The sequence below is a fragment of the Acanthochromis polyacanthus genome, chromosome 14 (genome assembly GCF_021347895.1).
Source record: "Acanthochromis polyacanthus isolate Apoly-LR-REF ecotype Palm Island chromosome 14, KAUST_Apoly_ChrSc, whole genome shotgun sequence".
NCBI classification, from domain to species: domain Eukaryota; kingdom Metazoa; phylum Chordata; class Actinopteri; family Pomacentridae; genus Acanthochromis; species Acanthochromis polyacanthus.
The window spans coordinates 3,368,298-3,393,269 of NC_067126.1; the positions used below are offsets into that span (position 1 = coordinate 3,368,298).

Genomic DNA, 24,972 nt, shown 5'->3' on the forward strand with positions numbered 1-24,972 from the left:
CCAGTAGTTGGAGCACACTCTGTGGTCCCCCTTTTTGAAAGTGGGAACCACCTCCCTGGTCTGCTACTCCACAGATACCGTACCTGATGCCCACTCCACATTGTCGAGACGTGTCACCCAAGACAGTCCACACCTGGCGCCACCAAGGAGCTTCTTAACTACCTCGGTGACCTCTGCCACAGATATGGACAAAGATCCCCCCCGCCGAGTCTTCAGGTTCTGCCTCCGCCACAGAGGACACGTTAACTGGGTTCAAGAGTTGCTCAAAGGAACGGTCAAACATGTTTCTGGATTAATATTTGATTAACTGTGCAGCCTGACAAAGAATTCTGACATTTTTAGTGAAATGTGGAGCTGCATGTTGAGTTTTAACTCCTTTTATTTCCATGAAAAAATCAAAAACAGATAAGTGCATAACGAGAAACAACAATGCAGCAGAAACAGAATAAAATGGTATTCACACTCTACATTTTCCATTCTGCTACTTTAATGTGACAGAACAATGAGAATATCTGTGTCTGAACCATTAATTCTGGACAGAAAAAGAGCAGCAGGTTCCCCTCAGATGCTCTGTAAGTTCTCACCAAGAGAATGGATGCCTTTCTTTTTCAGGAACACGTTAGCGAAGACGTCCACGCTGACCTTAAGAAGTCTGCCCAGCTCCTTGGTTAACTCCCAGTAGCCCTCCTGCAACACAAAGACAAATATCACCGCCGTGTCGGGGTTAGAGGTGAGGACAGCGGAACGTTTCTAGAAATCCAGGACAGAGAAAAAACAAAAACAGCAAGTCAGAAGCAAACAGCAAAAATCTAAAATAAATCCTGAATAAAGAAAAGTGTAGGGAGGACAAGATGTCTGATAAACACACAACAAAAAACTATTCAATGAAACAAGAACCCCTTAGTTTCACAGCTTCAGTTTTTTAGATTAAAAGGCATCTTGTCTAAAAATCATCAAAATTCAACCATTTATCTTTCCAGTTTTCATGAAACTAATATGTGTGGCTTGTCACTAAAATTCAACAAATTTATGTTGCTACAGCAAAGTTTATAAATAATTTTGAAAAATTCAAGTCTGTATAAAATCAAAGCTACTGGATGAAGAAATAAAGTCAGCATGGCTCAGAAACAGTGAACAGAGGAGGAGGCTGTCCGAGATCCACTCAGCATGGAGAAACGTCTTTCAACATCTTTCTGTTTTTAGAGACTGAAAACGGACTAAAGCTGTGCATAGCAACAAAAACTCAATTTGTTTTCAAGTAATTTGACAGTTTTTACATTTTTGGTTACTTTGGTCAAATTCAGAGTCATTCTAGACATTTTATTTGGACAAAACTGGACTAAAAATTGTCCAAAACTAAAAACAAAAAAAACTAAAATTGTCCGTGAACAAATTTTCAGTCATTTTGAACTTGTGGACAATTTCCAAATGTTTTTAGGACAATTTGTGTCCGTTTAGAGTTATTTTCTTTTTATGCTGGACAAATTTGAGGCATTTTGAACATTTATTTGATACTTGGAACAAGTATAAAATGATTTTGGGCAATTCTAGGCTAAGATTTCCTGGATCTGTGAAATAAATGCGGCACAGCTAAGAAACAGTGAACAGAGGAGTAAGTAGTTGGAGATCCATCCAGCATGGTCAAACATCTTTATACAGATGATGAGCAGAGGACAGAGGAGGAGGATAGAAAAACATCTGCAGGATGTGTTGTCCAAAATGAATGGACACAGCACGTTTGTCCTATAAGTAGAAAAACTCAGATACTGCAAAGTTTGTGAGCGGAATATACCGATACTGCAAATACTATTTTGGCCAGATTTTTCCCAGGAGTGGAAAACACCAACTGAAACGTACATATTTTATTAGCTTCAGTGTGTTCTGAAAGTGTTTACTACATGTCACGTGATGTAACACTCTGTGAATCTTTATTACACAACAATTCAATACTATTAGAGTAACAAAACACATTTATTCCTGTTTAGGACAAGGTTCAAAGTCTGAGTCACAACTTTGCGACAAATGTGTGAAAAAATGATTTCATAATGAAAAAATGGTATTTCTTAATGCTTTGGGTTGTATTCAGGGGTAAAACTACCTGCTCTTTCAGATTTTAGGACTAAAAAGTGGCTAAGCATAGAGCAGGTCGCTGTTTTTTTGTGTTAAACACTAAAAATACCCCTGAAATTGGTGTTTTTCGGTGACAACTTTTTTCAGTGCGTGATTTCTTCAAGCAATGAAAAGGTGAATACATGTTCTGGGATATAAACTAAGCTTTTTCCCCAATTTATACGTTATATTCTTCTGTTACAACTTGAATTTCAAGCTTTTCAGGCAGCAGAGACTTCATCCTTCATGATTACGTGACCAAAAGTTGAGTGACAATTCGTTGGCAAAATTTTATGTTTCAGGTAAGATTTGCTTTTCATTTTACTATGGTGGTGGTGCTATAAAAGATGTGTTCATAAATTGCATACCATAATAATCAGTTGGTCCCATGCAATTCTAGGGTACCTTAGAATAAGCAATGTCTAACTCGAGTTAAGAAATATTCACATGTTTCTCTACCCATACCCCTTAAATTTAAGACGTGTGAAAAAATTATATGATGTTGCAAAAAAAATTCTACTCCTTCAGTTTTAAAGCAAGACTCCTAAAACTTTAACTGGTAATACCTGTTTATATGTTACATGATGGTAGCATATATAGAGACATATCTTGAACCAGAAACAGATGGGAAATTTTTTTGCAACAGATTCTATCGGCAGTTTTTAGCGAGATTACAACAGTAAGTATAGCAGTTAAATGATTTTGTATTTTGGATTGCAGAATTGAATTCCTGGGAAAATTTTACAAAAGAGTGGCCTGTTTACAGATGGTTTTAAGGAAGCTGAAAATTTGATGTTTTTGTCACCAAGTTGTGACTCAGACTTTGAACCGTGTCTTAGAGAGGACCTCCCTCTAGTCTGGACTTAAAGTCTGCAGACGTTTAACAAAGAAGCAGAAAACGGGTTGTGTCACTTCCTTATTGACAAGCAGTAATCGTTTTCAGTTCCAGCCAAGTGGTTCAAGATTACTTAAACTGTAAAAACATCTTACTGGGTGCTGCAGCTGGAAGATGTCTTCCCATCGCCTCAAGTTCAACAGTCTCCTGAAACGACAGCAGGACACGCCAAGTTAACATTTACATTAAGAACACACATCCAGGAACTGAATCATAGTTTTGGGACTCACTCAGTGGTTCGAGATGTTTTGGACAGCTCTGTAGGTCTCCCTCGGGTGCGAGAGACGGCCGTCCCCTTACACAGAGATAAACGTGGCTGGATATCCTGAGTCAGAGATGACGCACCGAAAGAACTGGAAGCTGAAGGTGCATCTCCCCTTAAACCAAATCTGAAGCTTGTGGAACGACGTGATAGTTCATCCGGTTCAACAGGTGCAGGTTCACCCAGACGCACTGCTGTACTAATACGACTCAAAGGTTGTATTACTGATCTATATCCCGAGGCAAATTTGTACTTCTGGCCATAAAGCAGTTGGTCTTGTTGTTGTTGTTCAACCTGTCCAACTGATGCAAATTCACGCAGAGACGCTGATGCAAGAAATGGCGTTGGAGCTCCTAGAAAAGAAGGTAGGATTGGTCTGGACATCTCGGTAGGAAGCTGTGGTTGTTGTGGTTGAACTGGTCCAACTGGTGCAGCCAAACCCAGAGATGGTGACCCAGTAAAAGAACCGAAAGATACAGATTCAGAGCCCTCAAAAATACCTGGGGCTGGTCGGTCCAGACTCGACCCTAGGCTGGACGTTTCAGTTTGAAGCCGTAGTAGCTGTTGTTGTCGTAGTTGCAGTTGTTGTGGTTGCAGTTGTTGCGGTTGTTGCTGCTGCTGTAGAAGTGATCCAAAAGTTGCAGGTAAACCCAAAGACAGTGGTGCTGCTGAAGAATTGCTCCGTCCCAAAGCAGAGTGCCCAAAACAAAACATGGACTGGCTGGGCATCTCAATAGGTGGTTTTTGTGGTTGAACCGATCCAACAGGTGCAGATAAACCCAGGTACGGTGATGGAGTAGAAAAACCGAAACCTGCCGATGCTGTGGGAACATATGCTGGGGATGGGCTGTAATGGGCTGGAGCTTTTTCACCAATTCCTGAGCGTTCGGCCGCTTGTTGAAGAACTTCTGCAGCTTGAAACCGTCCAAGAGCAGGAGCTGATGCCCTGACAGATTCATCTGCAACTTTAGAACCAAAGGTAGAAGAGGATTTTTGGAACCCCCAAAAGGATTGGGTCGACCCAAGGGACAGGTCTTCGGCCACATCGTCGAGGTGAGGAGGACCCTCTGTTGCCTGTTTTTGTTTTTGAAGTACTTCACCTCTTTCCTCGGACTGATCAGACATGGACTTATACCGGAGCTTGAAAGGCCTGCTGCCAGCTTCCTTTGTTTTAATGGCAGGTAGATCGCCGAGCAGTGAGGGAGTTAGAGGAGCAAAATAGCGACTTTCTGACAAGTCCATTAAGGCTTTTTTATGTCGCCTTGGAGAGGCAACTTGGTGAGAAGAAGGTGGAGGAGGAGGAGGAGGTGGCACACCTGGGAGAGAAGGAGGACAAGGAAGAGGAGGAGGGCCTTCATAAAAAGGAGGAGGAGGTGGAGGAGGAGCTGAGTGAGGAACAGAATAAGCTGAACGAGGAGGAGGAGGAGGAGCAGGCATAGAAAGACGCTTTGGTTTCACCCATGAGTCGAGCACCTGACGAGAAGATTCAATGCCTTTACGTTCAACATGTGACCGAGCAAAACGAGTTTCTTCCAGAAATGAGAGGGCTTTAGGAGCAGCAGGAGGTGGATCCTGCTGGGGTTCCACGTGTGATGCAGCAGAAAAAGCAGGAGTACGATCACTGAGAAGACGGAAACCCATGTCTGGACCTGATTCCTTCAAGGTCAATTCCTTTTGTCCACGGCTCTACAGGAGGAGAGAAAAGATCAAAGTGAAACGACTCAGACTTCATTTTAAAAATCTGTAAAATCAGGAAAACCTCAACAGTGATGAAATAATGTTCCCTGAAGTTGACGGGTTTCACAAAGTCACGAACTTTTTAAAAAATAAACAATAATAATTTCAAAATTGTTTTCATAACATTTGAGCAACTTCCTGTCTTTTTGTGTTATTTTCATCACATTTTAGCATGTTTGTGTCATTTTTGTTCCATTTCTGTTATTTTAACATCTTTCTGTGTCATTTTACTGTTTATTTGGTGTCTCTGATGTTTTTCTCTTTTTAGCACATTTTTGTGTCACTTTCACGGCATTTTTTGTCAGTTCTGTGCGTTTTTAAAAATTATTTTAACACCTGTCATTTTGCTGTTATTTTTGTGTCTTTTTGTGCTTTTTTTGCACATTTGTCATTTTGTGTCATTCTAGTCACATTTTAGCCTCTTTTTGTTTGTGTGTTTTTTTATTTTAACATCTTTGTGCCATTTTACTGGCATTTGTGTGTCTTTGTGCTATTTCTGTGTCTCTTTAGCATCTTTGTGTCATTTTATGCCCATTCCATTCCATGTCAGCATCCTTTTGTATTAGCTTTGTGGGTTTTCTTGGTGATTTTTGCATCTTTTATTTTATTTCTGTCTGTGCTATACTTGTATCTTTGTCATTTTTGTGCTATTTGTGTGTCATTTTAGCATCTATTATGTGTTTTCAGCATCTTTCTGTGACATTGAGTCATTTTACTGCACTATGTTTGACTTTTTTAACACATTTTTGTTATTTTGTTTAATTTTCATCACATTTGAGCATCCTTTTGTGATTTTATTATAACACCTTTCTGTGCCATTTTGTGTCATTTTCATCACATTTTAGCATGTTTGTGTCACTTTTGTCGCATTTTTTGTTAGTTCTGTGCTTTCTTTCAAATTATTTAAACACCTGTCATTTTGCCGTTGTTTTTGTGTCTTTTTTAGCATCGTTCTGGATTACTGTCATCTTTTTGTGTCTTTCTTGCATCTTCTTGTGTCACTTTTGTCTTCTTTTTTGTTATTTTAGCATGTTTGTGTCTTTTTACCGTTACTTGTGTGTCAGGAGCTTCATCCTGCTGGAGTTCGACATGTGGTGGAGCAAAATCAGCAAGAGAACATTCTTTGAAATCACGGAAACCCATGTGCAATTCTGCGCGCATCTCGGCCACGCCTGCTTCTGTCCTTTTAGCCATGGCTCCTGTTGCCTCTTTTCTGCTGCCCAACATCGAGTGTCCTGAGAATTCATCGTTGGAAACCCATCCAGAGAAGAAATCCATCTCCTGATCTACACGGCTCTACAGGAGGAGAGAAAAGATCAAAGTGAAACAACTTGAAGTTCATTTTAAAGATCTGAAAAATCAGGAAAACCTCAACAGTGATGAAACAATGTTCCCTGAAGTTGACGTGTTTCAAAATGTTAGTAACTTTTTTTGTAAATAAATAATAGAAAAATTTCAAAATCGATTTCATCACATTTTAGCAACTTTAAGTGTTTTTTTGTGTCGTTTTTTGCATATTTTCTGTCATTTTCATCTTGTACCAGTTTTGTGTTTTTTGTTTTAACATCTTTGTGTTATTTTTGTGTCTTTTAAGCATCAATGATGTATTTTTATTTATTTTTAACCATTTCAGCGTCTTTCCGTGACATTTTTCTGTCATTTTACTGTACTATTTATATCATTTTGTGTCCTTCTCATCACATTTTGGCCTCTTGTGTTGTTTTTATTTGAACATCTTTGAGTGATTTTGTGTAGTTTTCATCACATTTCATGTTATTGTGTCACCTTTGTGTTGTGTTTTTGTTATTTTAGCATCTTTCTGTGTCTTTTTACCGTTACTTTTGTGTGGAGTTCGACACGTGGTGGAGCAGTTTTGTGCTATTTTTCTGTCTTTTTAGCATCTTTCTGTATTATTGTTGTCTTTTGTGTCTTTTTTGCACGTTTTTGTCATTTTGCGTCATTCTCATCACATTTTAGCATCTTTTGTGTTTTGTTGATTTTAACTTTTTTTGGTCATTTTACTGTTATTTTTGTGTCTTTTAGCATCTTTCTGGATTATTGTCTTTGTGCTATTTTGTGTCTTTTCAGCATCAATTATGTATTTGTCCTTCTTTTTAACCATTTTACCATCTTTCCATGACATCTTTGTGTCATTTTACTGTGCTATTCTTCTGTCTTTGTGCTTTTTTTGTGTCTTTTTAAGCATCTATTATGTTTTTTTTACTTTTTAAAACAAGTTTTGTGTCATTTTGCTGTGCTATTTTTATCATTTTGTGTCCTTCTCATCACATTTTGGCCTCTTGTGTTGTTTTTATTTGAACATCTTTGAGTGATTTTGTGTAGTTTTCATCACATTTCATGTTATTGTGTCACCTTTGTGTTGTGTTTTTGTTATTTTAGCATCTTTCTGTGTCTGTTTACCGTTACTTTTGGGAGGGGTTCGACACGTGGTGGAGCAGAAGCAGCAGGAGGAAGACCATCATCAAAAAGACCGAAACCCATGTCTTCATCTGATTCCTCGGAGAACGAAAAATCCATCTTGTTCTCAACACTGTCGTTCTACAGGAGGAGAGAAAAGATCAAAGTGAAACGACACTCACATTCATTTTAAAGATCTGAAGGAAAAAAAACAGGGAGAAACTCAACAATCATGAAATAATGTTCCCTGAAGTTGACGGGTTTCAAAATGTTAGTAACTTTTTTTGTAAATAAGTAGAAAAATCATTTCAAAATCGATTTCATCACATTTTAGCAACTTTGTTTTTTGTGTCATTTTTTGCATGTTTTCTGTCATTTTCATCTCATTTTAGCATCTTCTTGTACCAGTTTTGTGTTTTTTGTTTTAACATCTTTGTGTTATTTTTGTGTCTTTTAAGCATCAATTATGTATTTTTACTTCTTTTTAACCATTTCAGCGTCTTTCCGTGACATTTTTCTGTCATTTTGCTGTGCTATTTATATCATTTTGTGTCCTTCTCATCACATTTTGGCCTCTTGTGTTGTTTTTATTTGAACATCTTTGAGTGATTTTGTGTAGTTTTCATCACATTTCATGTTATTGTGTCACCTTTGTGTTGTGTTTTTGTTATTTTAGCATCTTTCTGTGTCTGTTTACCGTTACTTCTGTGAGGAGTTCGACACGTGGTGGAGCAGAAGCAGCAGGAGGAAGACCATCATCAAAAAGACCGAAACCCATGTCTCCATCTGATTCCTCGGAGAACGAAAAATCCATCTTGTTCTCAACACTGTCGTTCTACAGGAGGAGAGAAAAGATCAAAGTGAAACGACTCAAAGTTCATTTTAAAGATCTGAAGAAAAAAAAACAGGGAGAAACTCAACAATCATGAAATAATGTTCCCTGAAGTTGACGGGTTTCACGTCAGCAACTTTTTTTAAAATAAAGAATAAAAAATCATTTCAAAATCGATTTCATCACATTTTAGCAACTTTGTCTTTTTTGTGTGTTCTGTGCCATTTTCATCATTTAGCATCTTTTGTGTCAGTTTTGTGGTTTTTTTGTTATTTTAGCATCTTTCTGTATCACTGCACTGTTATTTTGTGTTTTTAAAAATCTTTTTGTGTCATTTTATGCCAGTTTCATCACACTTTAACATCTTTTTGTATTAGTTTTGTGTTTTTTGTTGGTGATTGTTGCATCTATTTTATTTCTGTCTCTGTGCTATATTTGCATCTTTCTGTGTAATTTGTCAGTTTTGTGCTATTTTTGTGTCTTTTTTGCATCCTTCCATATTATTGGTGTCTTTTTGTGTCTTTTTTGCACGTTTTTGTCATTTTGTCATTTTCATCACATTTTAGCATCTTTTGTGTTTTGTTGATTTTAACTTTTTTTGGTCATTTTACTGTTATTTTTGTGTCTTTTTGTGTCATTTTCGTCACATTGTAGCATGCTGTTGTGTCAGTTTTGTGTTTTTGCTATTTTAATATTTATTTGTCAATTTATTGTTGTTTGTGTCTTTTTAGCATCTTCCTGTGTCATTTGCATCTTTTTGTGTCCTTTTGGTCGTTAATATATTTGTGTCATTTTATTGGTATATTTGTGTCTTTTTAGCGTTTTTTCTGCATTATTGTTGTCTTCCAGTGCTATTTTTGCGTCTTTTTACTGTCTTTCTGCGTCATTTTCATCACATTTTAGCATCTTTTTGCACCAGTTTTGTGTTTATTTTGGTATTTTAACATGTTTCTGCATCATTTACTTGTAGTTCGATGTCAGGAGATCGATCCCTTTGACGTTTGCAAACGAAACCAAAATTCTTGTCTTCATCTGAGGACGTCTCAGAGGAGGAAGAGGAGACGTGTTCTGGCATTGTTTCTCCTTTTCTTTCAGCCATGACTGGTGCTGAGGAGGCGCTGGACAAGAAGGAGGGGCTCTATAAGAGGAGAGAAAAGATGGAACTAAAGCCATACTCAGAGTTCATTTTAAAAATCTGTAAAATCAGGAAAAACTTCAACAGTGATGAAATAATGTTCCCTGAAGCAGCACAGAAGGACTCACAGTGTGATAAAACTGACAAACACTGTTCAGAATGTCCTGACATGTGGCTGAACCGAGTCAAAAAATCACCACAAAATCACCACAAAATTGGACTAAATGACCTGAGAATCAAAGTACTCTAAATGTTTCCAGCACGACTCAGACGTTGTGTCTTTTTCTGCTTTGCATCTTTTCTAACTTTGTTACTATTTTTGTATATTTTTAGAATCTTTGTACCTCTGTGATATTTTCTGTCTAATTTTAGCGTCTGTTTTGTGTTTTATTCATTTTTAATCATTGTAGCTTCTGTCTGTGCATCTTTTTGTGTCTGTTTTGCATCTTTTTGTAAAATTTTCATCATATTTCAGCATCTTTGTCATTTACTCGTTTTTTGTGTAATTTTACTGTAACTATTTTTGTCTTTTTAGCATCTTTCTGTCATACTGTTTGTTTTTTTGTCATTTTCATTACATTTTAGCATCTTTTTGTCCATTTTGTGTTTTTTTTGTTGTTTTAACATCTTTCTGTGTAACTTTACTGTTATTTTGTCGGTGCTTTTGTGTCATTTTTGTGCCTTCATGACATTTTTATGTCTTAATCATCTGTTCTGTCTTAATCATTTGAGAGTCATCTTACTGTGCTACTTTTGTGTCTCTTTAGCATTGTTTTTTATATTTTTGTGTCATTTTCATTACATTAAGCATCTTTTTGTATCAGTTTTGTTTTTATTTTAGCATCTTCTTGTGCTGATCTTAATTTTTTTATGTTTTTGCATCATTTTGATTACATTTTATCTTCTTGTATCAGTTAAGTTTGGTTTTTGTTATTTTAACTTCTTTCTGTGTCACTTTTGGGTTTTTTGTACTACTTTTGTGTCTTTGATTACATTTTGGCATCTTTCTGTATTATTGTCTTTTTGTGCTATTTTTGTTTCTTTTTAATACTTTGTGTCATTTTCACTACATTTAAGCATCTTTTTTTGTTATTTTAACTTCTTTCTGTGTCATCTTTGGGTTTTTTATGCTATTTTTGTGTCTTTTTCATTACATTTTGGCTTCTTTCTGTATTACTGTTGTCTTTTTGTGTTATTTTTGTGTCATTTTCACTACATTTAGGTATCTTTTTTTTTGCTATTTTAGCATCTTTGTGTGTCATCTTTGGGTTTCTTTATGCTATTTTTGTGTCTTTTTCATTACATTTTGGCTTCTTTCTGTATTACTGTTGTCTTTTTGTGTTATTTTTGTGTCTTTTTAATACTGTTGTGTCATTTTCATTACATTTTAGCATCTTCTTGGATCAGTCTTGTGTTTTTTTTTGTTATTGTAACTTCTTTCTGTGTCATTTTTGGGTTTCTTTGTGATATTTTTGTGTCTTGTTGCATATTTTTCAATAAAACTAGACAGGAGCTAAACATTTGAGGCCCACAGGGTTAACGTTCATCCCTTCATGCACTCATGAACTGACCGTGGGTGAGTATGTTGGAGACGTTTCCTCGTAGTCGTCCATCTGCGGCACACAGATAATGAAACAGGATTTACTAAAGGTCACTGTGGAGTTTCTAATTCAGGATGTCTTCACCTCTTTGATGTTGTTCATTTGTTCAGTTTGAGGCTTCATTAAAAAATAAACCATCACGCTGCATAACAAAGACATCATCGGACGAACCTCATCACAGGAGCCCTGAGCAGAAGCCCAGTCCATGTAGGGCAGGAAGTCCACGTCCTCGTCTGCCAGCAGCTTGGGGATGTCGGTGACGCCATCCTCTGATTGGTCCGAGTCCTAAAACGAGACCAAGGAAGTTGTTTTGGTTGGGAGTGGCTAAAAAACATCCTTAAATCGAGAGCGTAAAGTGAGTTTAAAGGGGATTCAAGGTTCACTGACTCTCTCCTCGATGGCCACGAAGCTGGTGAACTGAGACAGGATGGAGAACTCTCTGCTCAACTCGATGATGAAGGACTTCAGCTCCGCCTTCTGGCTCTGGAAAAGCAGAAATACACAGAAAATGAATAAACTACTGTGATTTCAGCTGTGGTTAAACTGCTGCACAGTTTAAATGCTTCACATAATTCAAGATGTTTCACGTTACTTTGATATTGGTTTAAAACATTTATTAAATTATACAGTAAAATTCAGCTAAAATATCACGATAAGCAGTGGGTCACTTTATCTAATGTGTAATCTAAGCTGAGTAAGACTCTGACAGAAGGAGAAACATTTAAAAGGTGTTTACTTTGTTTCACAAGTTGTTCCTTCCCTGTGTTTGCTTTACAGGGTTTTCCCCTAATGCTGGCAATGCTAACACCAAAACCTAATGCTAAGATTGAAAAACAATGCTAACACCAAAAACTAATGCTAAGATTGAAAAACAATGCTAACACCAAAAACTAATGCTAAGATTGAAAAACAATGCTAACACCAAAAACTAATGCTAAGATTGAAAAACAATGCTAACACCAAAAACTAATGCTAAGATTGAAAAACAATGCCAACACCAAAAACTAATGCTAAGATTGAAAAACAATGCTAACACCAAAAACTAATGCTAAGATTGAAAAACAATGCTAACACCAAAAACTAATGCTAAGATTGAAAAACAATGCTAACACCAAAACCTAATGCTAAGATTGAAAAACAATGCTAACACCAAAACCTAATGCTAAGATTGAAAAACAATGCCAACACCAAAAACTAATGCTAAGATTGAAAAACAATGCCAACACCAAAAACTAATGCTAAGATTGAAAAACAATGCTAACACCAAAAACTAATGCTAAGATTGAAAAACAATGCTAACACCAAAAACTAATGCTAAGATTGAAAAACAATGCTAACACCAAAAACTAATGCTAAGATTGAAAAACAATGCTAACACCAAAAACTAATGCTAAGATTGAAAAACAATGCTAACACCAAAAACTAATGCTAACATTGAAAAACAATGCCAACACCAAAAACTAATGCTAAGATTGAAAAACAATGCTAACACCAAAAACTAATGCTAAGATTGAAAAACAATGCTAACACCAAAACCTAATGCTAAGATTGAAAAACAATGCTAACACCAAAAACTAATGCTAAGATTGAAAAACAATGCTAACACCAAAAACTAATGCTAAGATTGAAAAACAATGCTAACACCAAAACCTAATGCTAACATTGAAAAACAATGCCAACACCAAAAACTAATGCTAAGATTGAAAAACAATGCTAACACCAAAACCTAATGCTAAGATTGAAAAACAATGCTAACACCAAAAACTAATGCTAAGATTGAAAAACAATGCTAACACCAAAACCTAATGCTAAGATTGAAAAACAATGCTAACACCAAAAACTAATGCTAAGATTGAAAAACAATGCTAACACCAAAACCTAATGCTAAGATTGAAAAACAATGCTAACACCAAAACCTAATGCTAAGATTGAAAAACAATGCTAACACCAAAAACTAATGCTAAGATTGAAAAACAATGCTAACACCAAAACCTAATGCTAAGATTGAAAAACAATGCTAACACCAAAACCTAATGCTAAGATTGAAAAACAATGCTAACACCAAAAACTAATGCTAAGATTGAAAAACAATGCTAACACCAAAACCTAATGCTAAGATTGAAAAACAATGCTAACACCAAAAACTAATGCTAAGATTGAAAAACAATGCTAACACCAAAAACTAATGCTAAGATTGAAAAACAATGCTAACACCAAAAACTAATGCTAACATTGAAAAACAATGCTAACCCTGAAAACTAACGCTAATGCCATAAAATAATGCTAATACCATAAATTAACGCTAAGGCCAACAACTGATGCTAAGATTTACAATTAATGCCAATGCTGATAACTATTGCTAATGGCTAATACTAGTGGATGGTGTTTACTTCATTTAGAGGTTTTTCACCGAACCTAATGCTGTTAACTAATGCTAACACACAAAACCAACGATAGCACCAACAACTATTGCAAACAACAACAACTAATGCTAACACTGACAACTAATGCTAAGGTTTCATGCTAATGGATAGTGCCTTATGCTAATTCCAGTCCCTATGGAAGAAACGGAACTCCCGAACCAAACTGTCGAACTACACTGGTAAACTTTTAGAGAAATGACACCGAGTAGAACAGATTTAAACGTACCTCGTGTTCAGCTTCGCTAGCGTCCAGACATCCGTCCTCGTAGTCCCTGATGATGGCCCTTGCTGTGAGCTTGTGAAGAAACTGAACACACGCACAGAAAAGTAAATCAACGGTAAACTCGATTATCTTTGAAGAGAGACTGGATAACTGCATCAGCTGAGACTTCGTACCGTGCCTCTGGTCTTCTGCAGCTCGCTGGTCGACACCATGGTTTGGAGCTTCAGACCGCTCAGGTTTCCCTCCAGTGTCGCCTGAACGACGATAAATGAAATAGTCACATGACCAGAGAGGCTTCGGCATCGGACATTTAGTCACAGTCTTTAACGACCGCTCTAAAAACACAAGCATAGCTCAGGGCAGTAGTAGTACTGTGTATTAATTGTGTGTAAAGTGTGTACCTCTGTGCAGTGCGGTACGAAGCCGTACACCAGTGTGTGACAGTCGTTAAACAGAGCGTTCAGCTGTTTTGGGGCCTGGACAGGAGGGGGCGCTGTTGGGTTGAACTGCTGCCATTTCACCGACACCGAGCTGCAGCCAGGAGACGCCATTCGCTTCACCTGCCGGGACACCTGCACACCCGGACACAGGTGTCAGAGCACAAGTCAGGTGGCAACACAACAACGAGAAAGACACAAAACAACCACAGAGAAAAAAAATAAAACAAAACAACAATAAAGCAACACAAAATCATCTTAAAGCAATACTAAATTACAAAAAGACACAAAATCACCACAAGACATGTATAAAAAGCTGGTTGTGTCTCTTGTGTTAACTTCCCATGTGTCCTTCTGTAGGATAAAACTAATAAAAGGATGTGATTAAACGTTTCACCTTCTCGGCCCAGGTGTGTTTGGTCTTAGTGTCGAAGAACTCGTAGGCTCCGCCTCCTGCCTGGGCCAACGCACTGAGCATGTGTCGATTGGCTGTCGGGCTGAAACAACACACGCCTTTAGAAATATATAAAAACTAGAACACTAAATAAAGATAATGTATGTTTTTGTAGCATCATAATGTCAAAACATTTATCTCTATGCTGATGACGCTGTTATTTATATCCTCAATTTTGGCTACAAATACAAAACAAATTCAGATGTCATTATAATCCAATCAAAACTTCACAATGACAGTCTGGTAGGGAATAAAAAACAAGAAAAAGCAACATGTTCACTGATATCTTTTCGACCTGAACATAATTTTTGACGACAGGTGACCACAGGAGAAAGTTGATTCCTTCAGATATGTTCGACTTTGGATTGTCATTTAAACTCCACGTGGATTAAATTAAAAAACAACAACAACTATATTACACTATACAAAAATAATTCTTTTATATTTTGTGTCAGAAAAAAAAAATTCAGTTGATTTTCACAATTCATATTCTGTTTTTGGTAGAAATGCTCTTTAAATAATAATAATTATGAAACATTTATTGCATACAGTGAAATTTATTCCATTCACCGTCTTTAATCTTAGGTTTTAGTTTCTTTATTTGGGACTTTTATTTACCAGCTAGGAACTTTCATTTTTCATGTTCAATTTGTTCTTTATGCTGATGATGCTCTTATTTATATCACCAAATTTAATACACTATTATTCTGTCAGTTCAATCAAAATGTCAAAATGAAAAAACAGTTAAATCAAAATGACAGTCTACTGAGCTGTAAGAAAAATGTTGATTTCAATCTGGTTTTCAGAGGGTCTTTAATGTTCTCACCTTTTCTGAACCTTGTGTTGCTTTTTATATAAATGCTTTTACATTCTGACGTTTTCAACATTTGGCTGTTATTTTGCAGCCTTGTAGAGCATTTTGATTTTAGAATGTGCTCTCAAAATAATAATTATTATTAAGTATTTATTATACACAATCAAGTGTATTCCTTTCACTGTCTTTCCTCTTAAATGTTTGTTTCTTTTTAGGGGACTTTTATTTACCAACTGAGACCTTTTTCACGCTAAATTTGTTTTGTTCATCTTTACGCCGATGACACTCTTATTTATATGCCAAATTTTAATACACTTGATATATTACAAATTCGTATTTCCTGATAATCCAATCAAAACTTCACAATGAAAAAAGTTAAATCAAAAAGTTGGTCTACTGAGCTGTAAGCAGATCAAGTTTAGAGTGATTTTCAGAGCATCTTTCATTTAAATGTGTTTCTGTGGACTGAGACTGTTTTTGTTCAGTCTAAACAGTGTTTGCGAGTGTGATACATCAATAAAACCAACATTACTAAGATGTTTTTATGATTTATGAGCAACGCTGTGCATTTTAACTTCATCAGGACGAGTACCTGAGTCCGCAGGTGAAGAGGCGGCTGTGCTGGGCGTTGTCTCGGAGCAGCTTCAGGCTCACTTCTGAGTTCTGGATGTGTCCGTCTGACAGCAGCAGCAGGTTCCGGACACCGACGGACGGAGGAAGGAGGCTGAGAGCTCTTAGGGGCCTCCAGAGCTCAGTGCTGCCCCCTAGTGATGATGACTGATCACAGGAAATATCAGGTCAGCTTGCTTTACTGAGATAAGAAACTGCTCAGAAAAATCAAAATGTGAGTTATAAAAAAATAACTCCTGCATCAATGAAACTGTCACTGAGTGAAAATGAACAAAAATGCTGGCATTTATATGCACAAAATGGTCATGTAGAGGAGGCTAATTACAGTTTCTTCCAGAAAAATCTTCACGTCAACATTTTGAGTGGATAACATCACGTTTGACTGCTATCAAAAAACCTGAACTTTTGAAAAAATTCACAAAACTTGAACTGTGACAGCATAAAAATAATAAAATGATATGAAAACACTGATTTAGAGCAATAACATTCAAAGGCCTGTGATCTGTTTAAACTTGGCAGGTAGAGAGAATCACTGTTTCTGGTTGTAGAACTCAGATATAGTGGGAATCAAAGAGAGTTTTGTTCTGTTCAGCTTTATGCTGATGATACTTCTTAAACACCCAATTTTGATCCATTACAAATTCAGATTTCCTTACAATCCAATCCACACCAGTTTTGCAACAACATACTTGTATTTAGTAAAAGTCTGCTGAAATAGTCCATGTAGAGGCAAAATTGTGAGAAGGAGACAAGGTTAACTGCACTTTTTCTCCAGAAAAATCTCCAGTTCAAAGTCTAGAATGGATATCATGTGTGACTACCAACAACAAATCTAAATTTTTGAAAATCATAAAACCTAAACTGCTACTGCTTAAAAACTACAAACGATAGCAAATCCCAGTTTTAGAGCAACAACACTCAAGGCCTTGTAACCCATTTAACCTTAGCAGGTTAGAGACTTTTGGTCCCTTTAAACTTTAAATAAAGTTTCTACTGTAAAATCTGCCAGAGCTACAAGGTTCCAAAGACAGATGGTTTTGGCCACTTTCCATTCATTTCATTAAGGATTTTTAATGCAGTTTTATATGAATTTTGTAAAAACTGTACAACAAATCACAATCAAAAGTCACAGTACACCACTCCTGGTTGAACTGCATGTTTTGATTTATCAATTGTTTGGATTTTCTTAAAGCTGCAGGACGAGTTAGGCACTGAAAATGGTGTCAGCAGAATCTATTATAAGAATAAACCTGAGAAATACGAACAATGTGAAATAGTGAGCTTCAACACTAATGTTTTGACACACTTAATGAGCATGATACAATACAAAAATTTTAAAATGAGCTAAAATATGACTCCAATAGAACAGTATAAAGCAATGCTGTCAATTATACTTAGTTAATAAGTAATATCACGCTTAATAATGAAATATTTCACCTGAGAAATGAAAATCTGAAATATTTGCACATGAAATCAAATATTACACGATATAGAAACTGATTTTGCATACAAACTTGGAAAAAGTAACAATGGGAATGACACTGATAACATAACTGACCTTGATGAAACTTTGAGCTGCCTCTTTAACTTTACCGAGAGGCTGCGCTGTCAGAAAAGCTTCTTGGTGGTCTGAAAACCAAAAGTCAAAGTGAGGAAAAACCTGCAACTCTTTGCAAGAACAGGTTATATCTGATTAATTAAAAATGAACTTTCATGTGAAATCAGGGCTGATTCTCTCGCGTTCTCAAGTTAAAACCAACCTGTGCCAAACAGAATGACGTTGACTCTCACGTTGTGATCAAGGTTTTTCAAAACCTGCAGAGCTATTCTTCGGGCCGAACGCACAGATTCTCCTTTCATGGACTCAGACGTGTCCAGCAGCAGGACGACTTCATCGGCAGATGCGCGGGAACCGACCTTGAAGTCCGGATAGAAAACCAGCATGCAGGCCTGGAGGAAGGAGGAAGACATGATCGGAACAGGAAGTCTCTGGGTGAAAGAAAGAGAAGTTGGACAGAAAGACGGACCTGGCTGTCTTTGTTGGGGTGGTTTTCCACCCACATCCTCGGCATGTGCACCTTGGACAGACCGATCGACAGCTGGAACCCGTCAGAACCCATCAGTTCTCCTGGTAACACACTCAGCACCGCCTTACAGTCGGTTCTCTACAGTGTTTCATCACACAGGAAACAGAAAAGGAATATGACGTTTGTAAATAATAATCATGAATAGTTTTAACAATTTTTCAGTAATCGTAGGACCTTCAGTAAAAATCAGCTGGGCTTTTATTGAAGCTCCTACGACTACCATGACCTGGATGACTGGGTATCTTCACAACTTTTTCAGCATAAAATTACAATAAAATACAACTACAAATTTTCAGAACACTGAAAAAAATTCTTTCACCGTGTGAAGCAGAATCTAGTTGTGAACATTCTGATGTATTTTCATGTCTGTTCTGTGTTTTCTACAGATTTGGTGCCAGGTTAGAAAGACTCACCAGTTCTGATTTTAGGGCTCAGATATAATGGGAGTCAATGAGAGTTTTGGTCGACACTCTGATCTCTGAGCTGATTAATGGAAAAAACTTAGATCCTACAGCAATAAGACTCACACTGGGTGGAAGAACACAACCACACCTACATTTATATGTAGAGAGGATTCCTGTTTAGGGGAGATGTATTTATCAACTAGGACCTTTTCATTTTTCATGTTTAATTTGTTTGTCCGGTGTTATGCTGATGACATTCTTATTTATATTCCCAATTTTGATCTATTCCAAATTCAGATTTCCTTACAATCAACACTGGTTTTCCAACAGCAGACTTTTATTCAGTACAATCCAGTCTGTTGAAATTACAATTGAAACTGACATGGAGACGAGGTTAACGTAACTTTTTATCATTAAAGTTTTCAGGTCAAAATCTAACTGAAGGGGAAAAATGGATTTTAAAAAACTTTCTAAAACTTAAACTGCGTAAAAATCATTAAAAATATCATAACATGGATTTAGACCAATGACATTTAAAGACGTGTGACCCATTTAAACTTTAAATAAAGTTTCTACTGTAAAGTATTCCAGAGCTACAGGGTTCCAAAGATGACTTGATTTGGTGACTTCCCATTCATTTCATTAAGGCTTTTAAACCAGTTTAGGATTTTAAAAAATTGTATAAAACTTAAACTGTAAAAACCATAAAATACATCAAAATATGGATCTAAACCAATGTCATTTAAAGACTTGTGACCTGTTTAAACTTTAAATCAAGTTTAAACAGGTCAGAGCTGCAGGGTTTCTAAGATGGATGGTTTCGGCTATTGTCCAGCACTTCCCATTCATTATAATGGGAGTTTTTAAGGCAGTTTTTTCCCTTGTAAAAACCATAGGATGAATTGCTACCAAAAGATTACATCACACCATTCCTGATTGAGACATCATCAAAACATGATGGCCAATATGGAAAAAACAGCCAGATTACCTTTGTTTTGACTCGGTGAGTGATGCACTGCAGGCTGGTGATCTCGTCGGGCATCTCAATGGACATGTCCAGGGTGAACTCTCTGCAGCAGGAAAAGCAACTTTTACATCCACATGTTTACTGGATAACCAACAAACCGATCAATAAAACTATAGATTACAGCATGAAAACAGTACTCATGTAACTCACCTCTGACTTGCTGCTTCATCGGTCACACAGACCTTCTCCACTGTGACCTGGTGAGCGATAAATTATCAGCAAATGAGTCAAGATTCTTTATTTTTTAGGTGAAGTACAGACAGTGAAATGCAGTATGACTGTTGCAGAAGTCTGTGCAATAACATAAGACATGATGAAAAACATTCCCCCATACTGGAATCCACAATTACTAATCTCCCAACTAGCATCCCTGCGCTAACAACTGGCATTCCTACGCTAGCAGCCAAAGTTCCTGAGCAACAAACCAGCATTCCTCGCCGAGAAACTATAATTCCTAGGCTAGCAAATGACATTTTTTGGGTAACAACTAGCCTTCATAGGCTAACAACTAGCATTCCTAGGCTAGTCTCAAGCATTCCAAGGCTAGCTACTAGCAGTCAGTCGCCAGCAAGTACCATTAATGGGCTAAGAACTGTCATTCCTGGACTAGCAACTAGCAGTCCTGGGCTAGCATTCTAAATCTAACAACTGGCCTTCTTAGGCTAGTCCCAAGCATCTCCATGCCATTCACTACCATTCCCAGGCTTTAAAAAAAGCATTTTCAGGATATAACAACTTGTTAGGAGAACTTAAGATAAAAGAAAAATAACGCTTCTTGTTCGTGTCATTTTTATACTGTACTGTAGATACTGAACCATTTTGACCCACTGTTGTCTAAATTTCAAGTCATTCTGGAGAGTATTTGTTATGACACAGCTGAAAAAGTCATTATAGATGTTTTTCCCCCATTTTAGACAAATCTTGAGTCATTATGGACATTTTTTTGTCAGTTTGGGACTTTTGTAGCTCCATCGCCTGTCTGCAGATAACCCTCACCTGTGTGGTCTGGTTCAGCGCTGCACACTCCTGCCACGGAGCTACACTCCCTGGCAAAGAGAATAAAACGGCTCCATCTCTGACGATCAGCTCGGACACGAAGGTAACTTTGATGAGGACGGTGGCACCTGGAGGCAGGTTTCCTACACTGATGGTGAAAATATCCTGTAGGGAAAACAGAGACCAATAAAAAGCTGTGAGAAAAGCTCCTAAACAGTCTGTTAGGATCGGTAGGTTTAACGGAGGACATACAGGTGCGTCCTGGTCCATCAGGTACGCTCCGTGGCCTTTAGCGATCGCCTGTTTGTATTCTTTACGAGCCGTCTCCTTCTCCTTCACCTGAGGAAACACGAAAACAAGGTTACTACGCAAATAATCCACAATGTTGGTGTCCTGCACATTGTGTTGGCAGATAACCAAAGTATGTATGAGATAATAAAATATAATACCAAACACATGTTTAGTAGATAAAAACAGTAAAGTCTAGTGAGGTTACCTGTCCAACCACATGCTTCCCGTTGATGAAAGCCTCAAACCCACACACGGCAGCAGAATCATCCAGAGGAAACACGTACTTGGCCTCGATGGGCACCGAGCTCTGGTTGGTATATTTCTGAAAAATAATAACCTGGAAGAGAAGAGAAACGTGAGCTGTTTGGTTAAATATTATACAGAGAAATAAAGAAAAGCTGAACCAGGTGAGCGTTGGTCACCTGAGAGAGCAGATCCATCAGCTTGCACTTCACGTGGACGGCCTGCAGGGGGAGCTGCTGCCCGGAGCTGTCCAACAGTCCTGCTGTCACCTCATCCAGAGGGTTTTTATCGTCTTCCACCCCGTCAACCTCTGAACCCAGATCTGCAAACACAACCACAGATAAACTGTAAAGAAGATCTGATGAACTAAATCTGGAGATATGTGGTCTCTGGAGATCTGGAGTTTTAATCATTCTGCAGGGTTCTCACCGGGGTCAGACGGAGGCTTGGTGGTCTCAGCTGATGTGTTGATGTCTGGACTGAAGTCCTTCGGTAGGTCTCCTTCGATGCTGAACTGAACCACATACTTCAGTTTCACCTGATCAGGGCTGTAGACCACAAACTCATCATCCTGCAGAGCAAACACATGGTCAGTTTAGGTGATGCAGAAGGTTGTGTTCATGAAATGTTCTTAGTCCCACTGCAGTGTTTGAGTCTAATGAGTGGATCTAATGGTTCTATTTAAACCGGCTCAGAGGAGTCAGCAGCTGTAGTCGATCGTAACCACTCAGGGGAAGTTAAGAGGCCGTGAAACTAAGACAAATTCATTAACACAACTTTCTACATCAAGAAAAATTATAATTCAATTTGCTGAAGGTATATTTTTGATCCTCAGGGCCTTTAATTAATCTATGAAAGAACCAAATAGGACTGTTGTTGTGACAAAGGTTCATGTGTTTCAATGATTCCACCCTTAATTCAGAGTTCTAGGTGTCATTTTAAACTCAGACTGAATGATAAACATGGACATAAGCCTTATTTCTCTCCTGTACATTCAGTTCTTTCTACCTCAAACTCAGACGGAGTGTTTCGGTTTCGGCGGACTCCATGAACGCTGCTGTGACCTTCAGGAGCTCGAGTCAGAGTGACATCTCGCTTGTAGACGTTTGAGCATCGACCCAACGCCACGTCGCAAACCAGCAGCAGCCGAGAGCCGTCCGTCTCGCTGGGTTTGGAGTATTTCAAGCAGGTGCTGTGGACGGAGAACGAAAGACGTGAAAGTTGAAGATGACTTCTGGGTTCTCAGACGATAAAACAGCTCCCTGCTGCGACATCGTCTCTCCTGAAACTGCTTCCTGTGTGATGTGTCGCCGCAAAAGAGTCCACAAAAAGACACAAAATCTCCACAAAAAGGATCAAAAATTGCCACAAAAAGATCCAAAACTACCACAAAAACTCAACAAAAAGATGTAAAATTACCACAAAAAGATGCAAGAATACCATAAAGACACCAAGTCTTCAAAAAAGATGCAAAATTACCACAAAGACTCAACATAAACTGACAGACATGAAATGAGCCTCCTTAGTTTCAGGATTCCTACTAACCTCACGGCATTGGTAAAGTAGATCCCACTGCCCAGATTGCCGACGTCGGTCCTCTCTATCCCATGATGCTCCACGGCAGCACGAGGAAGGAGCAAGCCTCTGAAGAGCACAAACAACATTTAATCTCTTCTGATTTACTGAATCAAAAACTCTATTTGTAAGAGCATAAAGGCAACAAATTCACATCCAGAACATCATTCACAGACTCACACCTGTAATTATTGGGCAAAATATTGATTAACAGATTTAAATTTAGCTTTGAAACTCAATACAGATTGTGTTTTTATGCAGACTTTGGTAGGTAAACTAAAGTCTGGAACTGAACTAAGCATCTATCAAAACTGCAGCAGAGATGGCACAGTCGCTTCCTGCAGACAGTTTCTCATCTTTTATTTGTATTTATGCACAAAAATGTGGAATTATTCAACAACAGTTTCACCTCGTGTTTCAGGTCAATCGTCACCATAAATATGTTAAACTACATATATCAGATATATGATGACACAGACGTATTTTCTCAGTAGCTTCTAGTAGTTCAGTGTTTTCTTTGCTCACCGTGACAGGATTCCTACAAAGTTGCTGGGACTGGACGAGTGCAGCAGCGACTTAACGTTACCGATCTCAGCCTGAAACGTCTGAAGCTCCACCGGTCTGTTGACTCGAAACACCTGCTGGACCTGCAGCTTCCTGCAAAGCACAGAAACATAACAATGTATTTTTACGTATAAGGATGGAAACATCAAAATATGTTTCTATGTAAAAGAAAGAAAATATCCAAATATATATGTATGTAAGGTTGGAAACATCAAAATACTGCATATTTATAATAAATTAGATTAGTCAAAATCACAGAAAACACTGAGGACACACGATTTGATGAAGAGAAGCTAAGCTAAGTTCAGTCAAGGTAAGCTAACCTAAGCTAAACTAAGCTAAGATACGCTATGATAAGCCAAGCCAAAATAAGCTATCCTATCTCAGTAGCTTAAACTACTGGTCCAAGGTGAAGATGATTCTGTAACTTTAACAAAAAGTAGATTCAACTACCTGTCCAAGGTCAAGATGATTCTGGAACTCTAACAGGAAGTAGATTCAACTACCTGTCCAAGGTCAAGATGGTTCTGGAACTCTAACAGGAAGTAGATTCAACTACCTGTCCAAGGTCAAGATGATTCTGGAACTCTAACAGGAAGTAGATTCAACTACCTGTCCAAGGTCAAGATGGTTCTGGAACTCTAACAGGAAGTAGATTCAACTACCTGTCCAAGGTCAAGATGATTCTGGAACTCTAACAGGAAGTAGATTCAACTACCTGTCCAAGGTCAAGATGGTTCTGGAACTCTAACAGGAAGTAGATTCAACTACCTGTCCAAGGTCAAGATGATTCTGGAACTCTAACAGGAAGTAGATTCAACTACCTGTCCAAGGTCAAGATGGTTCTGGAACTCTAACAGGAAGTAGATTCAACTACCTGTCCAAGGTCAAGATGATTCTGGAACTCTAACAGGAAGTAGATTCAACTACCTGTCCAAGGTCAAGATGGTTCTGGAACTCTAACAGGAAGTAGATTCAACTACCTGTCCAAGGTCAAGATGGTTCTGGAACTCTAACAGGAAGTAGATTCAACTACCTGTCCAAGGTCAAGATGGTACTGTAACTTACAGGAAGTAGATTAAACTACCTGTCCTGTAGCTGGCTGGTCACAGCGTGGAACTCAGAGCTGCCAGGGGGAACAGTTTCAACGCTGCACCTCAGAGCTCGATATTTCCCAACACAGGATGGCGACGAGTTCCTCAGAGTCATCTCACTGACCGTCAGAACGTCTCGAATCAGCTGGAACAAAGAGGCAGGAAGTGTTAAAGTTGGTATAAACAGGAGACTGCTGTGGCCTGGTCTCATGAAGAAGATTTAAACATTTAAATGTGTTTATAGTCAAATGGAGCCTTTAGAAGCAGGAAGTTAAAGAAAATGTTCAAGTGTTTGTTCAGTGTTGACAAATTGAAAATGTTATCATTGTCTTTGTGGTAATTTTGTGTCTCTTTGTGGTGATTGTGTGTCTCTTTGTGGTGATTTTGTGTCTTTGTGGTGACCTGGATTTTGCCACCGTCTTTCTGTCCTCTACATTCACTGTGTGCTTTCTAAGGTTCCTCTCAGAGAGGAGTGTGTGTTCTATGTGTAAATGTGTGGTACCTGACAGAGGTCCAGTTTCTTTGATAAGAACTTGGCGGTGGCTTCATGTTCAGGGTTCCTGTGTGGCAGCAGAGAGTTGAACTCCATCAGGAGGGATAACACCTGAAGTGGGTTCTCCTTCAGGTTCTTCTGAGCTTGAAGCAACAAACCCTCAGCTCTGCTCACCTAAACTCACAGAACCAACAGGACTTCAGGAGAGGTTTTGCATTCCATGAGAAC

The 24,972-nt window shown here is 38.0% G+C and overlaps 1 protein-coding gene across 1 annotated transcript in view; it reads right to left on the reverse strand.

Moving 5' to 3' along the window:
• The window catches only part of parp4 (poly (ADP-ribose) polymerase family, member 4), a 49,400-nt gene that overhangs the window by 7,901 nt on the left and 16,527 nt on the right, over window positions 1–24,972 (reverse strand). The window contains exons 9-38 of the mRNA XM_051958672.1: window positions 24,754–24,918; window positions 24,245–24,396; window positions 23,119–23,250; window positions 22,564–22,662; window positions 22,027–22,210; window positions 21,448–21,589; window positions 21,198–21,340; window positions 20,981–21,112; window positions 20,737–20,823; window positions 20,485–20,649; window positions 19,639–19,685; window positions 19,450–19,531; window positions 17,998–18,135; window positions 17,731–17,920; window positions 17,529–17,599; window positions 15,933–16,117; window positions 14,470–14,569; window positions 14,037–14,207; window positions 13,809–13,889; window positions 13,639–13,719; window positions 11,377–11,472; window positions 11,161–11,274; window positions 10,960–11,001; window positions 9,218–9,391; window positions 8,119–8,256; window positions 7,425–7,562; window positions 6,051–6,299; window positions 3,235–4,952; window positions 3,100–3,151; window positions 585–687 (exon numbers count right to left, since the gene is read on the reverse strand). Coding sequence (XP_051814632.1) covers window positions 585–687; window positions 3,100–3,151; window positions 3,235–4,952; window positions 6,051–6,299; window positions 7,425–7,562; window positions 8,119–8,256; window positions 9,218–9,391; window positions 10,960–11,001; window positions 11,161–11,274; window positions 11,377–11,472; window positions 13,639–13,719; window positions 13,809–13,889; window positions 14,037–14,207; window positions 14,470–14,569; window positions 15,933–16,117; window positions 17,529–17,599; window positions 17,731–17,920; window positions 17,998–18,135; window positions 19,450–19,531; window positions 19,639–19,685; window positions 20,485–20,649; window positions 20,737–20,823; window positions 20,981–21,112; window positions 21,198–21,340; window positions 21,448–21,589; window positions 22,027–22,210; window positions 22,564–22,662; window positions 23,119–23,250; window positions 24,245–24,396; window positions 24,754–24,918 — 5,371 coding nt within the window. The remainder of the gene's footprint in view (window positions 1–584; window positions 688–3,099; window positions 3,152–3,234; window positions 4,953–6,050; window positions 6,300–7,424; window positions 7,563–8,118; window positions 8,257–9,217; window positions 9,392–10,959; window positions 11,002–11,160; window positions 11,275–11,376; window positions 11,473–13,638; window positions 13,720–13,808; window positions 13,890–14,036; window positions 14,208–14,469; window positions 14,570–15,932; window positions 16,118–17,528; window positions 17,600–17,730; window positions 17,921–17,997; window positions 18,136–19,449; window positions 19,532–19,638; window positions 19,686–20,484; window positions 20,650–20,736; window positions 20,824–20,980; window positions 21,113–21,197; window positions 21,341–21,447; window positions 21,590–22,026; window positions 22,211–22,563; window positions 22,663–23,118; window positions 23,251–24,244; window positions 24,397–24,753; window positions 24,919–24,972) is intronic.